General features: G+C 40.0%; 1 protein-coding gene across 1 annotated transcript in view; it reads left to right on the plus strand.

The window, feature by feature from the left end:
- Positions 1 to 4,485: 4,485 nt before the first annotated feature.
- The window catches only part of cog5 (component of oligomeric golgi complex 5), a 68,075-nt gene continuing 55,428 nt past the window's right edge, over positions 4,486 to 17,132 (plus strand). The window contains exons 1-6 of the mRNA XM_037121260.1: positions 4,486 to 4,642; positions 6,069 to 6,208; positions 6,994 to 7,051; positions 7,860 to 7,914; positions 11,025 to 11,094; positions 13,613 to 13,733. Of these exons, the coding sequence (XP_036977155.1) occupies positions 4,597 to 4,642; positions 6,069 to 6,208; positions 6,994 to 7,051; positions 7,860 to 7,914; positions 11,025 to 11,094; positions 13,613 to 13,733 (490 nt within the window). The 5' untranslated portion in view covers positions 4,486 to 4,596. The remainder of the gene's footprint in view (positions 4,643 to 6,068; positions 6,209 to 6,993; positions 7,052 to 7,859; positions 7,915 to 11,024; positions 11,095 to 13,612; positions 13,734 to 17,132) is intronic.

A 17,132-nucleotide genomic window follows, 5' to 3' on the forward strand; every position in this document is an offset into this window, starting at 1 on the left:
GCTGGACACACCGAACTTCACCTCGGGGATGAACGCCCCCCTCTCAGATATCTCCTATCACTGCTCAGAGGAGGTCGGCCTATGATAATGACTCCTTTCATTACGTAATGAAAGGAGCAGAATCTGAACAGCCTGTAGGAGCTCCGTGTTACCAGTGTGGGCTGCAGAGACCATGCAGGAATCACTTGTTTTCCTCATTCTAGGAGTTGGCAGGCTCAGAGAGGACCAGCTTATAAATGTAGAGACCAGAGAAAATGTGTTTTTTATAAATATATATAATATATAATATGGGACCTTTAAAACAGTCTTCTGACAACAACTACTTACCTGTAAATAAAAATAATCAGTAACGTCATCCAAGTATCACAATATTAAAGTAATAAAACTTGATTGATTTTCAAAAACAAATATCAATAGGATGACTTTGACTTGATCTTGCTAAAGAGTGTGTATTCCGTAAGAATCACTCTGGTATTGTTTAGACATCAGTAATGTTGTATGAGACTCATGAAGTGTTGTCATGTGTTATATCACTCTTTATTTTAAAAGTGTAATCTGTTAGTGATCTCATTTTGTACTGAAGGTATCTGTAACTTAATCACATCTTTTTTTCTGTAACAGTTATGGAATACTGTTATCTTTATTGTTGTCCTAATTATGAAATCCTGTTACATTTATTCCATTACTCTCCAAGCCTGTGCAAATTCAAACTACAAGGAAAAGAATGTGATAATGTGTAATGTGACTACAAGTCATCCATGAACACTGGTGATAGGATAGTAAAAGTTAATATTTGTGATAAACACTAAATGCATGCAGTTGTCATCATGAAAACACAGCTATTTTCCTTTTGATGATGCCTATAGAAGGAAAAAAAAAGGATTCAGACCCTTTTGCCACATTAACTTAGGATGACACACAGACCCTTTGGGGTGCCGTGTGCAGTCAACAATCAATGCAGCACACATACTGCATGTGGAACCACTATCATCAACAGTTACACTTGCACTGAGATAAATAAATCTCTATGAAGCTTATGATGTTTTTTTGATACTTTGCCTAGGAATTGAATAAGAAAAAAAAACTGTGGAGCAAAGCTAGCATTCAAACGTTGCTAATGGCTACATGTTTGATGAAAGATGTATCTTAAAGTTAATGCATTTCAATTAAACTTCAGTTAAGTGTGCAGCTTGAACTGGAACAGTGTGCAAGAACATTTTGAGGTGATCGAATACAGGATAATTCTTAGGAGCCATGGCTTATAATGAGAAGTATAGGGGAATTGAGATGATGAAGTTTTATTTTTTCCTTTTGGTCTTGTTTTCTAGACATGTATGCTGGCTATAGTTTCCTCTCTGAAGAGCAATTCCTGTGTTCCATCTTCTAGATGTGTTCAACCATCCTGTCACCATACCATGTGGACACAACTTCTGCATCACACAACACTGGGATGTTAATGTCCAAAGTCAGTGTCCCATGTGTAAAGATGTCTTTGACAGAAGGCCTGTCAGTCCATTCATATCAGAGATGGCTTATCTGTTCAGACAGTCAACTGTACAGAAAACCAGAAGCTGCTCAGTCCAAAAAAGTGCCAATTCAGGAGAAGTCCTGTGTGATGTCTGCACTGGAACCAAACTGAAATCCTGTCTGGTTTGTCTGACATCCTACTGTGACACTCACCTGGAGCCACATTACAGAATCCCAGGCCTGAAAAGACATGAGCTGATTGATCCTGCGGATAACCTGGAAGACAGACTGTGTAAGAGGCATGGTAGACTTCTGGAGATGTTCTGCAAGATGGATCAGATGTGTGTGTGTCAGTTCTGCACCAAGTCAGATCACAGGTCACATGTCTTTATCCCCATGACAGAAGAATATGATGCAAAGAAAGCTAAACTGGGGAACTTAAAGGCTGAAATTGACCAGATGGTCCTGGAGAGACGACTGAAGATTCAGCAGATCAAAGAATCAGTGAAGCTCGGCAAGGAATACGCAGACAGAGAGACAGTAGACAGTGTACAAATCTTCACTGCTCTGATCCAGTCTGTTGAGAGAGGTCTGGCTCAGCTCATTGATATGATTGAAGAGAAGCAGAAAATAACAGAGAAACAGGCTGAAGGCTTCATCAAAGAACTGGAAGAAGAAATCTCTGAGCTGATAAAGAGAAGTGCTGAGCTGGAGCAGCTCTCATGCACTGAAGACCACCTCCAGCTCCTCCAAAGCCTCCCAACTCTGAACCCTGCTCCATCAACCAAAGACTGGACAGAGGTCAGAGTTCATTCATCATATGAGGGGACTGTGAGGAGAGCTGTGGCTCAGCTGGAAGAGACACTCAGTAAAAAGATGGATAAGCTGTGTGCTGATGTTCAGCTGAAGAGGGTCCAGCGGTATGTAGTGGATGTCACTCTTGATCCTGACACTGCAAATCCTTATCTTGTCCTGTCTGATGATGGCAAACAGACAAGAGTGGTGAGATGCATAATAATGTCCCCAACAACCTAACACGATTTTCCATTTGTAATGGTGTTTTAGGAAAGCAGAGCTTCACTTCAGGCAGATTTTACTATGAAGTTCAGGTTAGAGGTAAGACTGACTGGAATTTAGGAGTGGCCAAGGAATCGGTCATCAGGGAGGGAAAAATCAGGTTGTCCCCAAAACATGGCTTCTGGACTGAGAAATGGAAGGGAGTACAAAGCTCTTGCTGGACCTGGTGTCCTTCTCTCTCTGAAGTCTAAGCCTGAGAAGGTGGGGGTGTTTGTGGATTATGAGGAGGGTCTGGTCTCCTTTTATGATGTAGATGTAGCAGCTCCCATCTACTTCTTTACTGGCTGTAACTTCACTGAAAAACTCTACCCATACTTTAGTCCCTGTGGTATTACCAGTGGCATAAATGTTTCCCCCCTGATTCTTCTCCCTCTCAGCCACACAAATTAGATTCACCCTATCACTATGTTTCCTCTGCAAATATTGTCTAATTTTACTGGCTTACTTGGGAAACTATTATGCAAAAATCAAGGGAAACATTGTTCCTTACCTTGATCATGGAGGTTAGCTGTGGTTCTTTCTTTCTTTTTTTTTTTTTTTTTTTTTTTTACAAAGGTAGGACTGTTGACATTGCCAGTGGATTTTTTTCCCTGAAATATTTGTATCAAGGGGTCACTGCTTCATTTCTTAAGGGAATTTGTTACTTCTTAGGTTTTGAGTTAATGGTTTCCAGACAATCAGTGTTGTGGTAAAAACATGGCAAAATGTGGTATGATATGAGGGTTCCTGTCTGGACTTCCTTGTAACAATATGATAAGTGGTTGGCAATAGTTTTTGCAGTTGACAAATATAAAAGGCGATTTACAGTAAATGGGTAGGTAGTACCATTTTATCCATTCAAGACTGGTTAAATGCCCTGTTGGAAACCGCTAAATTGGAAATTACACTAACATTGGCACTCTGGTTGATGATTAAACAATATTGGGAGCAAAAAAATATATTTTTCTGTATACTGAATGGCTTATGTACATTTCTGTTTGTATCCATTTGTCCAACATTTCAAAATATTTGTTTTTTCTTTTGTGTCATTTGCTTTCTGTATTAGTAAGGTCACAGAGCTTTCACAAAGATGTGTTAGAATAATTTTAAAGACTGTCAGATTTGCAGACTCATACAAGTTGCACATTTGTACATTTAACTAACATTACCTTATGCCTTACTGCTAACAGTAATCCCTGCCTTGCCTAACTATATCCTAACCCAGGCATCAACTCCAACTGTAAATTAGGGTATTACAGGAAACACTCAGGGCTGTGACACAAGACAGGCAAACCCATATGCACAATACTGGGGCACATGTACACAATATGAATATCCTTAGTTACATTTACATTAATCAAGTCAAAACATCCACCATGGGATGTGTTGTGACATGAAATGGTCTTTATTTTATGAAAGTACTGTGCATGTAGTCACTTTGTGTACTGCTGAAGTGTAATTTTCTTATAATGGTATAAATACTCATGTAGGTGTTGTGATGTTAATGTTGTGTTGTGTACTGTTTTGCTTGATTTGCAAATTTGCCAGCTTGTCTTTTATCGAGTTGTACATTTTTTCTTCTCTATTTCAATGTTATTCATCACATCAAATTAAATCAAATAAAAACACCAATAGTGGGTGACATATATGAGAGTCACTGACTTCATTTTTGTGTAATAAATACCTTGAATAATAAACACATGAAAATACATAGTGATAATTTTCTGGAATATAATAATACAATTGTGCAATAGTTTTAAAAAACATATAATACATTAATATACTGTAACATTGTATATGATATAATGTAATATCATATGATATCATATGATATCATATCATATCGTATTCATGTTTTCTCGTAAATGCCATGAGCACAGGTCCGAAGTCTATTATTTGATCCACACTCCGGAGCAGAAGGTGGCGGTAATGCACCATTGAGCTGGATGCCAACCGCTGTAAAACCAGAAGAAGAACACAGGTCCAGCGTTGCATTCGGTGTCTCAGCCTCAAAGCTCCTACGACGTCTAACTCCCGTCTCTCAGTTTATACGTCACATGCGGAAGTGTCAACATGGAGGACGGCAGAGAAGCTTCCACGAATTCACTTCTGAAAGACGGTAAATACAAGTGTTTGGACAGCGGTGGTGATGCACACCGTGTTTTAACGTGTTCTTCGATAGTAGAAGAATTACATCAGTAGCTTTGTCACATTTCAGTATTCGTCTCTCGGTTTTTGCAAAAGCTTTTTCCGAACTGATTAGAGATCACACTTCTTTATTTTTGTTATTGTGACGTAATCGTTGTACCGTGTTGGTGAAACCTACCTGAAAATACAGTTCGTACTGCTGACTTGCACTGCTGTAAACTCAATGGTAGTACATGTGAATTACACCAGTAACAGCGAATAACTAAGACACTGACGCGATGGAGCGAAGAGGAGGACGTAGACAGTGTACAGATCTACGCGGCTCTGGTCCAGCAAAGAGCCAGAAAAGGAGCTCTGGTTCTGTTTCTGCTGCCAATTCAGGGGCGACTCTCGAGTCTGATGAGGCCCTAGGCAAAAATTCACAGGGCAGTGAACAAGCGGTCGTAACCATTATGTCATAAAAAGTATGACAACAAAAATTGTGGAATGTAAACTTTTTTTTTATTTAAAGCAGTGGCATTTTTGAGAATGTATGTTAAGTTTTGTCAGTATATAATGGGAAAACCATATCCTTAATTTGTATTGGTCCTCTTGTTGCAACCTATTGTGTAAGGTCATCTGATATTAGCAAAGTGGTGGTCATACTTCTGGTTGGGGGTCATGTGTCTTCACTATGAAAATATGTTGCAGTCTCACGTGAGGTGGAGGTAGAAAAAACATTGTCCAAGCTAAAGTTAGCTTACTCCCCTCCAAATCACTCTCTAGTTTCCTATAAAATGCCAGGTAAAATGTTACTCTAGAAATGGCAGAGATCATGTTTATTTAGATAGCAATGCCCCAGACCAAGTTAACGACTAGTTTCTACTCTCTATTAGCCTGTTAGCTAACAAGTTGACTGTACTGACTTTGACTCCTGGATGGCCCATGGGTTGACTTGACTTGGTAAAGTCACGGCCAGCAGAGCTCCTTTAGCCAAGTTAATGTTAGCCAACATTAAAGTATACAAAACAGATTTAGTGAAATTCACGTTATTAAAGTGTCTCTCCCCCACAGCTAAGGCTATATTAGCAGCATAGCTATATACTGTAATATTTAATGTTATCCAGTCAACTTACCACTGTCTTGCTTTTTTTCTCCTCTTCATCTTTTTTCTTCATTCTTTTTTCACTTTCCGAGGGAAAACTCCTCTTCATTCTATTATTTTTGTGGCTTTCCACTTTGTTGTCATTGGGGTTGGGGGTGGCGGTCTACGGGCCTGGGGACCCACTCAATTGCCTTCCTGCAGAGGCTTCCTTGGCAAGTGGTGCCCCTGGGTGCAATACAAGCCTGATATTTAGGAATAGTGTTGTAGTGTGAATATATACTGAAGAGTTTGAGGATGTACCGCTGTGTTGCAGAGTGCTACGCTGATTTCCTGGCAGAGGACTTTGATGTGAAGACATACACTGCTCAGGCTATCCATCATGCTGTCATTGCTGAGCAACTGGCCAAGCTGGCACAGGGCATCAGTCAGTTGGACAAGGAGCTGCACAGCCAGGTACAGACAATGCACACCTCAGCACAGCCACTGACTCACTGCAGAGGCTAAGGGGACAACTTCTGTGCAGCTTGTGAAATGCCGTATGATGACTCAGATCTTCATATCATAGTGCACAATAATTTTGTCTTCTGTCTTTTTCATTCTACGTTGAACACTTGACCAGACTTGACTCCCACAAAGAAGAGTGTGATTCGGTTGTCGAACTAAGACACTTAGTTCATTAACCAATATGTATATTGACAGAAAACTATTACTATTAGACAACTACATTTTTAGTCAATAACTTAAAAAAAAAAAAAATTGGTTCCTGCTTCTCAGTTGTGAATATTTTCTAGTTTCGTCTGTCTTTTGTGATACTAAAACTGAATATTTTTGATATTATCTGTCTAACTGTCGAGCACAGAATACCCATTAGAAGGCAAAGTGCAGGAAATATGTGTACTATGTGTAATATTTGTACACTGCATCGTGGTGTCAGTTTCATACAATCTGACATAAAGTAAGATGAAAAGAAGTACAAAAAGCTAACTTGTATCTCGTCAGCTTATTACCTCTTTATCACATAGACCGACTGCAGCTTCTCCATGTGCATATGTGCCATCATTCCATCATTCACTCCATCCACATATGCCTGCATTCCAGGCAGCACTTGGATTCACTTAATATGATTTCATTGTGGAAATGAAGGAGAAACTTGAAACTTTCTTTAAACCAGGCACTGCAAGGAACACAGTAGTCACTGTAACAGGTGCCCCATCCATATTTATACTTCTTCCTTCCAGGTTGTGGCTAGACATGAAGACCTACTGTCTCAAGCGACTGGGATAGAGTCCCTTGAAGGTAAGAGACACGATGCTTTCTTACTGCCATTGGTTTCAGTTCATTTCATTGTGCTACCCGAATCAATTGCAGGAAATCAATTCAAATCAATTGTGATTCTGAAGCAGTAAGCTGGTTGTGCTAAGTAGCTGAAGTAAAATGATTTGAGCACAGTTAGGAAAGTGTGAGTAGTGACCATATTGAAAACTCTCCTTGTTGGAACACTCAGGGATGACATAAACCCCAAATGAGAGATTTGGCAGTAGTGCTTTTTTTTTTTTTTACTACATTCCTAGCAGTCAGTGGCTTCAGTTATTGGATTATGGAAATAAACCCATTACTGTATTACACTTAGAGGCATGTTTGATTGTAATTCAGTTATTTTATGGTTGTATAATGGTCACAAAAATAGATTGATTTGAACAGATTACAATATAGTGTTTTGTAGCCTGTTTAACGGAAGATTCTCCCACATTGTCAGTGACATTTTTCTTCTAATTGTCCTAGAGGTTTGATTTTATGAGAAAATTCACATCATCAGTACAATGATGTTGAGAAACAAACTGTAGAAGAAAAGTCAAAAATCTCAGATTCTCCCGGCAGCATTTGAATGCACATGGAGAGACTTAAGACTAAAATTGGAATAGTATTGTCAAGCAGGAACAGTGAGCTCTTGTTCAAACTCTGCCTCTACACAATGGCTGTACTTCTTGAATTTTACCACCAGAGAGAGCCAACATCCCTCACATGAAGTCTGCTATTAAATTAGCTCCACAAATCAAAGTCAGAATGTAGTGAAAGGAAAAGATGTTGCTGTTGTTGTTTTCAGGGGTCCTTCAGATGATGCAGACAAGGATCAGTGCTCTGCAGGCAGCTGTTGACAGGTAAATATGTTTGCTGTTGCTTTATGTCAGATTGGCCCCAGTGCCTGCTCTTTCACATCAACCTGTTACAACCACTGTTATAAAATGGTGAATGTAAGTTCATTAATCTATGAAAACTTTGTTTCAAACATTTTAAGAAACATTTTTCTCAGCATAATTGAATACACGTTATTAGATGAGCGGCAATCCCTGTTGACATGTTTGTGTTTATTAGCAGCATTTATCCAGTGACTTCTTTGGGATTTCTTGACAAAAAAGAAACTGAGGCCCCTTGAAGTGTCTTATTTAAGTCTTACTGTAAACGTTAACGTGTAAAGTTAAGACAATTTTGTGATGTAAAGACAAAATTAGATTATATTAAATTGAAGGATCACAATGTGATAATAAGTATTACAAATAGTAATAATGAATATGTAAAAATAAGTCTGGTTATTTGACCTGGGCGAATGCCTTTTCAGCAACCAAGCTGAGGATGGCAAGTTGTTTTTTTAGGAAGCCAGGGAGAGTATGAGAGATGTTAAAATGACATCTGAAATTGTGGAAAGTGTTTCTCTTAGGAATAAACCCTGTTTGGCCGGGGTGTAGGAGTTTCCCCATAGAAGCGTTAAGTCTTCTGGTCAATGTCTTGGCTAGAATCTTTTGCATTGTGTTTAGCAATGATATAGAATGATATGAACCTACTTCTTCCAAATCTTTTCCTTTCTTTGGAAGTAAGGTAATACACCCTCTTTGCATGAGTTGGCATAAAGTTTACAAAAGTAGGGTGCCAGCAGTCCCCCAAACTACTTGTATATCTCATTGCTTAACCCATCTGGGCCTGGGCTTTTGCAATTCTTTAGTGATTTAATGGTTGCTAGTAGTTCCTTACATGTGATGTCTGCATCTAAGGCATCGTGATCCGCTTGATTTAGTTTTGGGAGTTCACATTTATCAAAGAATGGGTGCATTGTTCCAGGTGGGGCGTTGAGTTCAGATATATTTAAGGTCTAATAAAGCTGTCTAAATCTCTCATTAATGTCTTTGGAAGAGGTAAGTAGAGTACCTGATCCTAATTTAATTTTATGGGTGGTCCTGTCATTTTCAATTTTTCATACTTGCCTTGCCAGTAATTTATGCACTTTGTCTCCAAATTCAAAGTATTTTTGTTTTGTAAATATAAAGGCCCTACTAATTTTGTCTGATAATATTTAATTAAATTTGAGTGCAGAAATTTGAGTGTTTTTCTCTAAAGAAGGTTGCTGGACATTTTCCATATCACGCTGACAGATTTCTGAAGTTCTAGTTATTTAGCTTTATTAGATTCAAGATTCAATATGTTTTATTGTCATATACACATAGTAAGGAAATTCTTAATTTGCAAGTTTCCCTTCACACAAAAATATAAACACAAAAATATAAAATATACTTAGAAGAATAGATAAGATAAGAATAGATAAAGAACAAGCATGTTAGCGTGTGAAATGTTCACATGCAGCAGAAGGCACTGAAGGACAATAAGATGTAAGCATTTTGAATATATACATTGGATATTGAAGATACATACATAGTGCAAATGTAGTTCACACTATTAAGCATAGTGCAAGTGTAGTTCCCAGTGCTGAATAGTTGTGTATACGAAGTTGTCATGGGACAGAGTCATTCAGCAGCCTGATGGCCTGTGGATAAAAACTGTTTGTAAGTCTGGTTGTTCTGGCTTTCACACTCCTGTAGTGTCTGCCAGATGGTAGCAGTGTGAACAGTGTGTGCTGGGGGTGTGTAGTGTCCTTGGTGATGTGTGCCCTCTTTGTGACCCAGGTGTTGTAAATGTACTGAAGTGATGGAAAGGGTGCCCTTACGCTTTTTTACAGAGAATTGGAAAGAAATAATGCATCCTCTTAAATAAGCCGCTCCAGCCCAGACGCTCAGCTTTGTACTGCAGTGAACGGGGTCCAGAGAAAAAGAGAAATAAACCACCTAAAACAAGGCTCACCTTAAAAAATCTATAACAGTTCAAGTGTGTGTTGTAAAGGGAAAATTCACACCGCTTTACATCGCCGTCAGACCGGCCTTTATTTTGGCACTACATTTTCTCAACCGTAGAACCTCTGTATCTAACAATTAGATTAATATTTTCAGTAATAACTTTGGAAGAATTTGACCTCGATGGAGAGGAACTATCCAAACAAGTATCCATTACTAAATTAACACCACCAAGTTAGTCATGGAAATATCCGGTATCCAGTATTAAATTTAGAACCTTTCTTAAAAATTCAGGGTCATCAATGTTTGACCCACATATGTTCAGCAGCGTAGTTGTTGTGTGGATTCCTCCCACAACTATGACATATCTTCCATCCCTGTTCACTGTTGTGGATAAGTGCTGACTTCAAATTCAAATTATGGACTGTGCATCTTCCATTAATTAAACTGAAAAAATGATTCAACTCCAAAGCTTTGTAGCTCTTATAAAAATAAATTCAAGATAATAAGGCCAACTCTCTTTCGGCCATTTAGACAGGGAGGCCTTACGTTCTTCAGCATTAATCAGCAACATGTCAGCAGTCATACCGTCTTTATTGAAAAATAAATTCTCAAATCATTTGAGAATGTATTCCGACAGGAAAACTGCTTTTTGTATTTTTTCAGGTTATCTTTGTCTGATATAAAAAAATATTTGATGATCTGAAACATTTAAGTGTAACCCAAAAAAGCCAAAATAGAAATCTGTAAGGGGGCAAATACTTTTTCACAGCACTGTATGTCATCAAGCACTTGGCAGTAATACACCCTTAGAATGAGATACAGCCAAGCACATCTTATCTTTCCATCGCTCAACAGCGTCCCCGTTTGACAGGACAATCTTGACATGAATTTTCACATCATCCCATGGGTAAGAGACGTCCACATACTGTGTTTTCTAAACCCCAAATTGTAGTGTTATCATGGTGTCATCTTGCTGCCTAAGCTTCAACAAGCAAAACAAATCATGCGGCCCTGTACTGCATGTGACAAACATTTCATGTTCTCCAGAGAAAAACCCTTATAAGGTATCAACTGTGATATTTGGCATCACCTCTCATCTATTCTCATCCTTTGTGCTGTTAACAGTTATTACATGCATGTCTTTCCAGGATCAGGACCAAGATTGTTGACCCGTACAACAAGATTGTGGCCAGGATCACCCAGCTTGCCAGGCTGCAGGTAGTAATCTACCACACACTTGATGATGGTTTTATGTAAACTTTTTGTGGCTATGTGTGAAACACTCACTGTCTGCTTTTGAGATCGCAGAAGAAATAGAAAGACTGTTCTTTACATGGCAAAAATGTTATTTTCCATTTGATTTGAAGCGTTCCAAAGCCCACAGTGAAATCGACACTGTGTAGGAGGGAGTATTTGCCTGTATGTAGGCAACGGATTTGTGTACAGAGCTCCAAGCTGGTGTGCATGCAGCTCAGTAAGAACACTGGGCTGCAGTTCTCCTGTTTGTGCAGCTGAGGGAAATGAAATAAATATTGATGAAACAACGACTGTTGAAAGGTCACTGTGATTCTCTTGCCTGGGCTAATGGATCCATGTCACTCAGATTTTCTCTTGGTGACAGAGAGAGACAGGGATCCCTCTCAGTCTTGGCCTTGCCTGTGTCTTCAGTATGGGTTGGATGTGACTCATACAGCAGATGATCAGTCACTGGGGAATCCAAGGCCTCTGTTTGTGATCGGCAGCACAATTTCATCCTCTCATTACACTGAATTGCATTCGAGCATCTCAGATCATTACATGAACATACATCCTGGAGTTATCTGCACAATAGGACTGCGTCTTTACAAAAAAAAAACAAATGAAAAAATTGAATGAGACTCTGTATGGAGTTTGAATTATTTTAAAGAGATACTTTTTTACTTGTCCCCTTTCCCTGTTGTGGCTGAATATTGAATAGTGTGTGCAGCTCCATGGTTACCATATGAGTCAACAAAACAGCCATAAAGTGTCATTTCATTTTCTTCCCCTAGCTTTAAAAGCAAATATTACTGACCAACAAGATTGCTAGGCTGAAAGTACCACATGTAATAATAACAGAAGCGCAGTTTGTAAGGCTATGACATGAAAATCTGACAGCATGTGTTCTGCTTCAATTATTGGCTAGCAATGAAAAGGAAATGCTCTACTATCATTCAAAAAGTATTTTGCTAAAGCAAAGTATTCGATAAGTCAGGAAATGTTTAATCTTTTGAACACTGACTTATGGATGACATTGGGAAAGAGGAATAGTCAACTGTCTGGTTGAAAAAAGGGAATCTTTGAATAAGTTAGAAAATAACATTAATACAACCCTGATTAAGACGCTGTAAAACGTGAATACATAGAATGCAAATAATTGTAAATCCTTCTCAACTTGTAGTCACTTCAGTATAGAACAAGAGACAAGATATGTTATGGTCAAATTCGTAAACTTTGTTTTTTTGTTAATATACACTTCTGAATGTGATGCCTGTGTTCAGCCCAGCTGGGACAGCGGCAACAGCATACTCGCCATCAGTAAACTGGACGCTGTGTGACTTACAGTCGCAGCGAGGGAGGCTGTTTTCTGGGGGAAAGTCTCGGTTGGGAGGGCTGACTTATCGCAGTGATTTTTTTTCTCCAACAAACACTTGGTGAGTTAAAGTTTTTTGCCAGTGACAGACGCTTTTTTTTCAGGCAGAAATGTGACGAGGAGTCAGTAGGACAGGCAGGAGGACAGACAAGAGGACAGACACTTCTCCACATATATCTGCAGTATTTTTTCCTCATATAAGTTGCCAAAGACAGTTACAGTTATTATGTGACTGTTTGGTCATGTAATGTTGCTTTGTGGGACATTTCTCTTCATTAAGTTGAATGAGGGATCTGTGTGATTATACATGCCAGCTTATCCACACACTGGTTCAGTTCACCAATGAAACAGCGCCGCCTCCAAGACATTCACACAGGCGCAGAGGTGGAGAATTGGCCCAGGATCCCCGCATCCAAACAGCATTGTGAATGGGGCTTGTGACTTTTGACCCCTCAGGCTGCACTGCAAAAAACTTGCATGATTGTATAAATGATATGGGAATACTTCAGAAAACCATTTTCGGTAACCACAGTTCATTGCTGCAGGTACAAATGGAATTTTTAAGACTAGATTTAAGATCTGAGCTGAACTGACCTAAAACCGAGAAAGCATGTCCACATTTTGAGTTGTTTTTGGAAGTTGTGGACATCATCTCCTCTGGCCTTAAGAGAAAATAGGACCATCCAGACTGTTTATCAGCATGATGGCATGAGTGTATGGTGGTACCCATGGCATGGGTAACTTCATGTGTTCATACAGCTTTTGGAACAGTATATGTCGCCATCCAGACAACAGGGATGTCCCTGCTTATCCAGTAAGATGATGGCAAGCCACATTCTACACTTGCCACAGCAGTGTGTGGGTTCTAGACTGGCCTGCATGTAGGTAAACGTCAAATTAATTTGATGATGTGTTCATAGTGAAATTCTTAGTTTGTTTTTAAGAGAGATGGCTGTTACTTCAAAGAGGCCAATCAGTATTGCCACAAAGATGGCCTTCCTCTGAGCTTTACTGTTTCACTTGAACATAGATCAGCTTATCAATGTGTTATCTGTGGACATTTTACTTAAAGGTGATTCATGTACTTCACCATCTTGCTTCCTCCCTCTCTTCCTCTTGGTCCAGGTGGCCTGTGACCTGCTGCGGAGGATCATTCGTATCTTGTACCTGAGCAAGAGGCTCCAGGGGCAGTTCCAGGGGGGCAGCAGGGAGATAACCAAGGCTGCTCAAAGCCTTAACGAACTCGGTAAGGACATGATGTCTAATTGCTCACATTACATGCGTGTGTGTTCAGTGCAGATCCTGTCAGATTCACCAAAGGTTTAATGCTAAAATTGGTGTATTTAGTGCAGAAACACAACCACACAAACTTTGAACAAATTTACATTAAAAACCAATTACATAACTGTGGCGAGTGATGACCAAATACACTTAATGGGAACAGGTGACCTGTTCAACTTTTTTGTTTGTCATGGCTGTAGCGCAGGAGGTAGAGTGGGTTGTCCAGAATTATAAGGTTGCTGGTTAGATTCCCTGGTTCCCGCTGCACATTGAAGTATCGTTGGGCAAGATACTGAACCTGAAACTGCTCCTGATGAGCAGGTCGGCACCTTGCATGGCAGCTTCTGCCATCATTGTATGAATGTGTGCGTGAATGGGTGAAAGTGTTGTAACTGTTTTTTTTTTTTTTTTTTACCCATAATGCTTTCATCCTAATATTGGAATTGTGGGAAAAATTAGCAGCTTCAGAGATGACAGGGCTGTTGACCTTTGAATTGGCACATGAGGCCTGTTGTGTCAGCGGCAGGGCTCCTTGGGAATGGATAGAGAGAATTGGCCAGAATTTTCCCGTGAAGGCCCACCGCCCTAGCCCTATGTGTGAAGCAAACATTACTCTTTAATGTTTTGGCCCAGCATGAAAATACACAAAATGAAGGAGGTAATGATACCACCATACCAGCTGCCCATCATAGACTTGGTCTCAGTCTCTTGGTCACACTTGTCGTGTCCAACAATGGCTGGATAGGTTCAGTGGACTGTGTAACCTTCCACTGTCAGCAGAGGGAAAGTGATATTGATGCATTGCTGTCACCACCACCAGTTATCTATCTCCTGTACTAGCCTGAGTTATCACAGTGCATTTACATGTCACAGTGGGTTCGCAAGAGCAAGTGTTTTCAGAAGCCTGTGACTGCTTGCCTGTGACCACTCCTTATGCCATGCGCACACACACACACACACACACACACACACACACACACACACACACACACACACACACACACACACACACACACACAATGTCTGGTGTTCTCTAGCACAAAAACAAATCCTTCTAGCTGTTACAGTGTGAACTTCTGGTCAGCCAGTTGGTTGTGGTCCAACAATTCCAACAACTTTTCAAGTGTGCTTTGCTGGGGCCAGCCGGAGGGGCCGAGGGAATGTGTATGCAAGCATACGTGTTTCCAGCAGGTCCAGCAGTGCCAGGAACCCTATTGTAATTGTAAGGATTTTTATTTTTATTTTTCTCCGGCTAAAAGTGGTGCTTGCAGGCTAAACCGTGCAAGGGAGGGCGGTGCAATTTGGAGGGTTGGTCCAGACTCCTGAAAATATCTCAGACACAAAAAACTACATATATATGCCTGCAGGGGGCGCTATAACCTAGGCCAACACGTTTTTCCCTATAACTCCCACACTGTATGTCACACATTCAAAAACCTTGTATCCCCAGATTCCCTGAATGGAGCTGAATCACCTTGCAATTGGCCGTGCCCACTTCCGCCTAGAAAGTTTTTTAGCTAAATCACAAAAACTACAAAACCTACTTTTTCGAACTCCTCCTTGCGATTTTGTCTGATCTGCGTGAAACTTGGCACGTACACTCTTCAGCTGGACCTGATCTTAAGTTATCAAAAGATTTTTGCTTGGTCAAAAAATGCGCAAATTATTAAGAAACACATTTCTGTAGCTAGCTATAAAAATGTTAACTGTTTGATATCTCGGTCAAACTAAATGCTATTAACACCAAATTTGAGATCCTTGGTTGCTATGACACTGGGAAGGGATGAGCTGAATTTGGCAAATTTTGACCACTAGGGCGCTAAAAATATGGGGAGTTTATATCTTTTGAGTGGCTACACCGATTTTTACGAAATTTGGTCAGTATGATGTAGGGCCAATCCTGAGGCCATATCTTGAAGGTGGTCATGACTGGTCAATGTGGGCGTGGCTTATTACAAGATAAACAACAAACATTAATTTCAGCCAAACTATTATGCTGACAGCTGAAATTTATATGGTACAGATAGAATAGGACACAGTTCTTCCATACCAAAAATTGCACATGTACTCCACTAGGTGGCGCTATAATGGATGCAATCGCGTTTTTGCCTGTAATTTCCACATTTTAAATAACACATTTGCAAACCTTATATCCATATGTTCCCTGAACAGAGCTGGGTTTTCTGACATAGGACGTGCACACTTCTGCTGCACATTTTGTTCACTAAATCGCCACATATGCAAAACCCACTTTTTCGAACTCCTCCTTGGGATGTAGTCCAATCTGCGTGAAACTTGGCACATACACTCTTCAGCTGGACCTGATCTAATGTTATCAAAAGATTTTTGCTCGGTCAAAAAATGCACAAATTATTAACAAGCAAATTTCTGTAGCTAGCTATAAAAATGTTAACTGTTTGATATCTCGATCAAACTAAATGCTATTAACACCAAATTTGAGTTCCTTGGTTGCCATGACACTGGAAAGGGATGAGCCAAATTTGATGAATTTTGGCCGCTTTTTTTACGAAAATTGGTCGGTATGATGTAGGGCCTATCCTGAGGCCATATCTTGAAGGAGGTCATTACTGGTCAATATGGGCGTGGCTTAGTACAACAAATCCAAATTGGCACACATTCAGCCTTTTGCACTCCCAGTACACTTCCCATTACAGAGAATACCACGGCTCAGATGTTGGCCTGTGTCCTCACTTTTGCCCCAAGCCCGTCATCCTTTGGGGCAAACTTCCGTGGGCTCTGCAGTGTGTGGGGTCCGAGTCGCGCGAGGGGGGGGGGGCTTGGCCCCCGTTCATAACTGCTTGCAGTTCTAGTTTTGAGTGTTTGTATGTCGAGTTTGTTTGACCCTGTGTCTCTTCTGTGGAGTTTAAAGAAGAGTCTTCTGTAGAATAGTTTAATTCCAGTGAAATATCTTTAATAAAATGCTCATTATAGACACTTTATAGCACAATTATGCAACATTATGTCCACATACTTATGTGTACTTTGGTCTAGGGCTGTTTGTAGCCTTGCCAGTGGCATGGCTCTGTGGATGGTAGTGTTGGGCAGTTGGTGGGTCACTATGATCCAGAATATGATATTTCATCAGATAGAAATTGAATTGCCATGAAATTGTATACAAATAATTATGTCTGCCACGATGATCCCATGACTTTCCCTGTCGTGTGACCATGAGGCTGGCATGCAGTTTTCAGTGAGATGATAGCTGTTGAAATGATACATGACATTTGACAAATGCAACCATGTACCCCTCAGCATACACTGTAAAATCTTTGGCGATCTTCTTTACTTTTCATCATCGCATTCAGATTTTAGTGTGTCCAATACCTTGCTTTATGTCCATTCC

This window comes from Acanthopagrus latus, chromosome 14, assembly GCF_904848185.1.
Source record: "Acanthopagrus latus isolate v.2019 chromosome 14, fAcaLat1.1, whole genome shotgun sequence".
Lineage (NCBI taxonomy): Eukaryota > Metazoa > Chordata > Actinopteri > Spariformes > Sparidae > Acanthopagrus > Acanthopagrus latus.